We start from the raw sequence: 8124 nt of genomic DNA, 5'->3' as shown, positions 1-8124 counted from the left end.
ACGGGGTTTCACCATGTTGACCAGGATGGTCTCGATCTCTTGACCTCGTGATCCACCCGCCTCGGCCTCCCACAGTGCTGGGATTACAGGCTTGAACCACCACGCCCGGCCTCAAGGGTGGCCTTTTATTCAGTCATCCAGCCTGTAGCTTTTCAACTCGGTGGTTCCTGAGGGGCCTTGACTGTCAGTCTCTGTGTTTGTGCTGGGGACCACAGTGCAAATGGCAGCTAGTTGTGGATTCCATTTTCCTGAGCCTCAGAGTCTTGAGGGGGAGCCAGATACATGTTCACATCCTCACAGTTGAGTGGGACTCAGGTGAATGTGCTAAGCCAAGTGCAGGGCTGTGGGAAGCCCCAGCAGCGTGGCCCCCTAATGACTGGGCGTTAGCCAGGCACACTACCTGTTGGGGTGGGTATTGGAATTCTAGGCCAGAAATTCGGGAAAGCCCTTACTTAGGTGACAGGGACCCTGGCCCTTTGAGCCCCCGACCCTCTAACTTCCTCCCTTCCTCATCCCACTCCAGGTAGCTGGAAAGCCAAGAAATTTTATGGTGTATGTTTTTTGGGAGGAGGGGTGGAGGTAAGCCTTGCCATGGTAAGCAGGCCTAGATTGAGAAGAATTGGGCCCCATTCTCTTTGAAGTACTTCACTTCTATGTGGGTATCTGTACAAATACATTTATTTCCCTTGCAGTTATTGAAAACTGTTAAAGACTTTATTTAGTTTTGATTTTTAAAAGAACCCTGGCAATGCTGGGCATGATGGCTCATGCCTATAGTCCCAGCACTTTGGGAGGCAGGGGCGGAAGAATCACCTCAGGTCAGGAGTTCGAGACCAGCCTGGCCAACATGGCAAAACCCCATCTCTACTAAAAAGACAAAACAAAAATTGGCTGGGCATGGTGGTGGACACCTATAATCCCAACTACTTGGGAAGGTGAAGCAGGAGAATTACAGCCAGCCAAGATTGTGCCACTGTACTCCATCCAGCCTGGGTAACAGAGTAGGCCTCCATCGCAAAAAGGAAAAAAAAAAAAGAGGCGGGGCACATCAGCTCACGCCTATAATCCCAGCACTTTGGGAGGCCAAGGCCTGGCAGATCACCTGAGGTCGGGAGTTTGAGACCAGCCTGACCAACATGGAGAAACCGTGTTTCTACTAAAAATACAAAAATTAGCTGGGTGTAGTGGTGCATGCTGGTAATCCCAGCTACTTGGGAGGCTGAGGCAGGAGAATCACTCAAACCCAGGAGGCAGAGGTTGCAGTGAGCTGAGATCATACCATTGCACTCCAGCCTGGGCGACAAGAGTGAAACTCCATCTCAAAAAAAAAAAAAAAAAGACAGTGTTAGTGCCACATCTCCAATGCATCTGTAATGATTAGGCCATAGAACATGGACTTGCATGCAGATATTGAAGAACCTGGCCCTTTGCGTATGGTGAGGTGTGCCTGCAGAATAAAAGCAGCTCCTTTGTAACACGATGTGATGCTCTAAGTGTTACAGAGGTGTTAGAACAGGAGAAAGTGTCCTCCAGGGATGCCAGGGAGTCTCTGTAGGGAGACAGCAGCCCACGTCTCAGAACGTTTGTGGTGGAGGGGTGTCCAAAGGTAGCGGGGGTTGAGGGGAGGGTTGGCTTGGCTTCTTGCTGCCCCTTTTACTGTCTCGTGTTAATGATACCCACTCACCTTTCTTACTGACAACAGTAAGCCAAGGGTGGCTGTGTCCTCTGCCACAGACTCCACTGGCTCTGCCCTTGTTAGTTTGCAGAAAGCTGGATGGGCTACTCGGGTCCTGGCTATGGCATCCTCAGCTTGGTGGTCTCCGAGAAGTATATCTGGTGCCTGGACTACAAAGGCGGCCTGTTCTGCAGTGCCTTGCCGGGCGCTGGGCTGCGCTGGCAGAAGTTTGAAGATGCTGTCCAGCAGGTGGCAGTCTCGCCCTCAGGTTTGCCCCCGCGCTCCCTGCTCTCACTCCCCATTCCTGGGTGCAGACATCTTAGCACAGGGCTCCCCTGAGCATTCACCAAGTATGCCTCTTCTGAAAGGTTTGAGGGGCTTTCCTCCAAAGAACGTGAATTGCTTCATTGGATGTCAGTTCACAGTGTAAATGGGTGTTCAGTTTGAGTTTTTGTTTTCTTTATTAATGCAGTGGTAACCTCTGATGGTATTTTTGTAAGCTAGTAAGCTAGACAGAAAGTTTGAAATTTGAGTGATATTTTAGGGATATTAATATACTATTTATAAAAATAATATGTTTCTCTTTGTCAGTGTTGCTTTAAAGCAACCGAACCACGAAGGTGGGCCTGTGGATATGTTGGATATATTCCAATTATTTGGCTTCCTCTTTAGAAATTCTGTTTTAATGAGCTGTCTGCTCTGGGTGGACAGTCTACTCCCTGACTCTAAAAGGAAAATCCATTCATTCTTTCATGCTGCTGTTAGGTCACTGGTGGTGAGTGGGAACCAGTGTTTCCTGAACGAGGTTCTCCTGGGCTGGAAGACCTCCCTTATCTGCCTGGAATCATTTGCTTCTTTTTCTGAAGGTTGTGTTGGCCACATCAGCACCTCCGCCGGGGGGGGTGCTTTTGCCTTGAACCAGCCCGGTTTATTGTCAGGATGTTGGAATAAAGGTCAGATGAAGCCAAAGTTGAGTCTATGACTTGGGACCTGTCTGTCCTCTGTAACTTCACTCCTGTGTTTCGACATGAATTTCCCTTAAATCTCCCTGGTCATTGTGACTGTTTAAAATATTAGTTTGTTCCGCGTTGTTTTGCTTGCTTGCTTTCACTGCTTGTTTGAAAAATACGTTTCTTATAGAGACTGGCTAACAACCCACTCCACAAGCTGGCATTACACAATTGTGCATTTTAACTCATTTCTTGTTGCTGTCATTTACTGTCAGATTTGTCTCCTTAGCCTTTTAGGACGTTGCTTCTACTCCTGATTACATTAGTTACTTGTATTCCCAGGCCCTTGGTCCTTCACTGTGCTAGTGGGAACTCTCCATCTCCATGAGATTCACGTGCTCAGCTGAGGTATCCTTCAGGGCTCAGGCCCATGTCCTTGGTGGGTGACAAAGCCCTTGTGCCGGGGGTACCACAGGCAAAAATGCCCAACAGGCCCCCTGGTGCAGCCCAGGCGACCCTCGGTGATTGCCGGTAGCCCCTCACCTTGCCTGTGTCGGCCTCCACCCGCAGTGCTATCCTGCTTCCCTTTCCTCTCTCCTCCTTCGTCTCTTCATCAGAGTCCCCTTCACAGTGAAAACAGGCTGACTCAGCACAAGCATGTTCTTTCAGTGAATCCTTTCCATTCAGCTCGTCCAGAACTGATCCCTCCCTTTGCATCCCTAAATGACTTGTTCAGCCTTTCCTAGAGCACTAGTTGTGTCTTAGGATGTTTATTTGGGGACTTATCAAACCTAATAATGTCATCAGTTTTTCTCCACCATGTGAGGAGCACCTGCCATGTGCCCAGCTCTGTGGCCATGCAGTCGGTCTGCTCCCACTGCCAGTCTGTAGCGCAGCCCTGTCGGGGGAAATGATCCCCATTGCCTAGGAGAAAAGTGGAGCTAGGAGGTGGGCAGGGACTTGAAGCCTGAAGCCGCACAGCCACTGAGTGGTGGCCAAGGGCCCAAACCTGGGTCTGGTGGCCTCTTTCCCCACTTGGGGGGACCGAACAGGATGCGTTTTAGAAACCTTTCTCCCCTCAATGCCCAGCATGAAGCCTTTTGTGTAGAAATATATTCTAGTATTAATTGGACAGTGAATAGAATTTTTATTTCCATAGGAACCCTGCTCTGGAAGATTGAACAGAAATCTAACCGGGCTTTTGCTTGTGGGAAAGTCAGCATCAAGGGGAAGCGGCACTGGTATGAAGCCCTGCCCCAGGCGGTGTTTGTGGCCCTGAGCGATGACACGGCCTGGATCATCAGGACGAGCGGGGACCTGTACCTGCAGACAGGTAACTGCGGGCTGCGCTCAGGGGCCTGCTGGCTCTGCCGTCACTTCCTCCACTGCACCCTGATTTGCCAGTAACATGCTTACAACAATCACTGATTGTTGTAATTAAGAGGCTAAAAATCCGTTCGAATTAAGACACTTCTGGGAAGAGAGTATTTGCCACTTGGTATGTATTAGCAGTTTCCTGCTATTGACACAAACTCAACCTGGGACAAATTTAGGGCAAGAATGAATAGGATTATTTGGTGAGGTACAGAAACCACCGCATATCATGTATCCTGCAATGTCAGATCTTAAGAGGAAAGAGTACAGTGGGAGGACGTAAAATTCATTTCCCTCTTTAAGCTAAAGCTTAAGTGGCTGCATTTTTTTATCAGCAATATCAAAGCCCAGCCTATACTTACTTATCTGTGGGTCAGGAAAAAAAAGAAATAATTTGTTCTTCTTTATTTTGAGATGGAGTCTCTCTCTCTCTCTTGCCCAGACTGAAATGCAGTGGTACCATCTTGGCTCACTGCAACCTCTGCCTCCCAGGTTCAAGCAATCCTCCTGCCTCAGCCTCTTGACTCCAGGCTGGGATTACAGGTGTCCACCACCACACCCAGCTAATTTTTTTATATTTTTAGTAGAGATGAAGTTTCACCATGTTGGCCAGGCTGGTCTTGAACTCCTAACCTCAAGTGATCTGCCTGCCTCAGCCTCCCAAAGTGCTGGGATTACAGGTGTGAGCCACCACACCAGGCCATAATTTGCTCTAAAAAACAGTGTAGGTCAGGCGTGGTGGCTCATTCCTGTAATCCCAACACTTTGGGAGGCCGAGGCAAGCGGATCACCTGAGGTCCGGAGTTCAAGACCAGCCTCACCAACATGATGAAACCCCATCTCTACTAAAAAAAAAAAAAAGAAAAAGAGAAAAGAAAAATTAGCTGGGCATGGCAGTGCCTGCCTGTAGTCCCAGTTACTTGGGAGGCTGAGGCATGAGAATCATTTGAACCCGGAGGCAGAGCTTGCAGTGAACTGAGATGGCGCCACTGCACTCCAGTCTAGGAGACAGAGTGAGACTCCATCTCAAAATGAAAATAGCAGTTCAGCAAGTCACAGGAAGCTGCCTTCAGGAAAGCCTTTAGCTGCTGGAAGGGGCACCATGGGACTTGCGTATTAAAAATCAGCTGTAAGGATGGTCAGTGTTTACTGTCAGCAGAGTGCAGAAGGATCTTCTACAAGCGATATGATTATCAGTATCCGGGAAGGACTGTGGGGCAGGAGATATTTTCGGCTGTCAAGAAACCATTGTCAGATTTATGTAAAGATCAATCTTCCAGATGTTTAACATTGCTGATTCCAGGAGAATGTTGTTTTTATTGGTTTTTATTTTTATTTTTTTTTAGCGGGGATGGAGTCTTGCTCTGTCACCCAGACTGGAGTACAGTGGTGTGATCTAGGCTCACCACAACTGCTGCCTCGTGGTTCAAGTGATTCTCCTGCTTCAGCCTCCCGAGTAGCTGGGACTACAGGCGTGTGCCACCGTGCCCAGCTAATTTTTGTATTTTTAGTAGAAATGGGGTTTCACCACATTGGCCAGGCTAGTCTCAAACTCCTGACCTCGTGATCTACCCACCTCAGCCTGCCAAAGCGCTGGGATTACAGGTGTGAGCCACCACGCCCAGCCTCAGGTAAAAAAAAATTTTTTTTTGAGACCAAGTCTCGTTCTGTCGTCCAGGCTGGAGTGCAGTGGCGTGATCTTGGCTCACTGCAACCTCCGCCTCCCGGGTTCAAGCGATTCTCAGGCCTCAGCGTCCTGAGTAGCTGGGACTATAAACACCCACCACCACGCCCGGCTAATTTTTGCATTTTTAGTAGAGATGGGGTTTCACCATGTTAGCCAGGATGGTCTCAATCTCCTAACCTTGTGATCTGCCTGCTTCGGCCTCCCCAAGTGCTGGGATTACAGGCTTGAGCCACAGTGCCGGCCTCAGGAAAATGTTTTAATCTCTGCCATGAGCCGTCAGCTGGGGATGAGTCTTCAGGTTGAAGCCCTTGCACAGCTGGCTTACTCCATGGTGCTTAAGAACCTCCAGCCCAGGTGCACAGCCATACTGGCGTCACAGGCCATGATCTGGCCCAGGTTTCTCCAGCCTAGTTCCTGTGTCTTCCTTTAAATGAAAGTATCTCTGGCAAGGCACATGCACATCTAAGCTGCCAGGACATTTGACCTTTGATCATGGGGGAGACAGGAGGTGCGTCTGGCCTGGGGGTGAGGAGCAAGTGACCTCTTAACCAGTAGCACCAGAGGAATCACCAGGACAGTCAGTGGCTTCACATGAGCCGACCTCACCCAGACCTGTTGGATTAGGTCAGTCCTTCTGGGGATTGCTCAGTAATGTGTCATGTAACAAGTCCTGCAGGTGATTCCCACCTAGTTTAGTGCAAGGAAGTATAACCCAAGGACTGCAATACCATAGGTGCGTTTGTGATTAGTCACGGGGCACATTTGAGTACTGAGACCTAATTGCAGGCCTCAGGCCGTGGAATACAGGGTTTTAGGCGACAGTTGGTCTGTCTCCTCCCCTGGGAATAGCCTTTGAGCTCATTTAGACATGCTTTATGACAAGCCACAAGGAGGCAAGGGAAAGAGCCCTGGACAGGGAGTCAGGGACCCTCAGCTTTGGCCTGACACTGCCTTGCTGTGTCAGACAGACCTCAGACTTTGACAGACCTCAGACTTCATCTGGGAGATTCGGGCTTTTCATTTTATTAGTGGAGCCCTGCACCCAGTCAGAGCAGAGGTGAGCCACCATGCTGGAGCTCCCTGCAGGGATGGCTGCAGGCCTCAGGTCCCTGCCGACTCCAGCCGTGCTGCAGCCTCTGCCTGGAAGAGCTGCTCTGCCTCTGGCCTCCAACTGGCCGCTCTCCTGCTCCTGGCTTTTGTGTTCTTCTCTCACGGCTTCTTGTGTTACATTGGGACACCACAGAATTCTCAATTGTTCAGTTTTCAAAGAGTATCTGAAACTGCTTTCAGATAGATGTTACATTTAGGCAGAATTTAACCACTTTATGTTAACTAAACTTGACAATGAAAAAGTGGCTGAACAGGGCAGCTCCTGCCTGTAATCCCAGCACTTTGGGAGGCTGAGGCAGTAGGATTTCTTGAGCCCAGGAGTTTGAGATCAGCCTGGGCAGCATAGAGAGGCCCTGTCTGTATTTTTAATTAATTAGTTAATTAAAGTTCTTTTAAGCCGGGCATGGTGGCTCATGCCTATAATCCTAGCACTTTGGGAGGCTGAGGTGGGTGGATCACCTGAGGTCAGGAGCTCAAGACCAGCTTGGCCATCATGGTGAAACCCCATCTTAAAAAAAAAGAAAAAAGAAAAAAAAATTAAAGTTTTTTTTAAAGCACTCATTGTGAAAGAACATAGCAAAATACCAGAAAAGGAAAAATAAAAACCAATAACCAAGTCAAAATGAGGTGTAGAGTTCTGACTATGTGTCTTTGGGGTCCTCTTCCCGTCTTCCTGGCAGCTCTCAGCGTGGATCGCCCCTGTGCCAGAGCCATGAAGGTGGACTGTCCCTACCCACTGTCCCAGATCACAGCCCGGGACAACGTGGTGTGGGCGCTGACGGAGCAGAGGGCCCTCCTGTACCGGGAGGGCGTGAGCAGCTTCTGTCCAGAAGGCGAGCAGTGGAAGTGTGACATTGTCAGGTACTGGTGGCCGGAGACTCCTTCAGCATCTTGCTTGTCTTACCCTTCGTTTTTGTCTGCTTGACTCGGCAAGGCACCACGAGGCCGATCCTGGGCGGGCCTTTCCTGGGAGACAGCACCTGCAGCTTCCATGGCTATAGGCTAATCTTGAATCACCAGAGGTGATTTCTGCAGCATGACCTTAGAGAAACTCTGCCTAATTCTGACCAGCAAACTGAACATTGAGTCAGAGCTGAATTTTTTAAAATGCTGCTGGCCAGGCGCAGTGGCTCAAGCCTGTAATCCCAGCACTTTGGGAGGCCGAGGCAGGTGGATCACAAGGTCAAGAGATCGAGACCATCCTGGTCAACATGGTGAAACCCCGTCTGTACTAAAAATACAAAACATTAGCTGGGCATGGTGGCACATGCCTGTAATCCCAGCTACTCAGGAGGTTGAGGCAGGAGAATTGCCTGAACCCAGGAGGC

General features: G+C 49.5%; 1 protein-coding gene across 1 annotated transcript in view; it reads left to right on the top strand.

The window, feature by feature from the left end:
* The window catches only part of TECPR2 (tectonin beta-propeller repeat containing 2), a 133385-nt gene that overhangs the window by 74430 nt on the left and 50831 nt on the right, over nt 1–8124 (top strand). Inside the window, exons 10-12 of the mRNA XM_017528066.2 lie at nt 1760–1943; nt 3785–3958; nt 7477–7657. Coding sequence (XP_017383555.1) covers nt 1760–1943; nt 3785–3958; nt 7477–7657 — 539 coding nt within the window. The remainder of the gene's footprint in view (nt 1–1759; nt 1944–3784; nt 3959–7476; nt 7658–8124) is intronic.

Source organism: Cebus imitator, unplaced genomic scaffold, assembly GCF_001604975.1.
Source record: "Cebus imitator isolate Cc_AM_T3 unplaced genomic scaffold, Cebus_imitator-1.0 Scaffold52, whole genome shotgun sequence".
NCBI classification, from domain to species: domain Eukaryota; kingdom Metazoa; phylum Chordata; class Mammalia; order Primates; family Cebidae; genus Cebus; species Cebus imitator.
The sequence above is the reverse complement of the archived record's forward strand: the minus strand, read 5'-3'. Positions and strand labels throughout refer to the sequence as shown.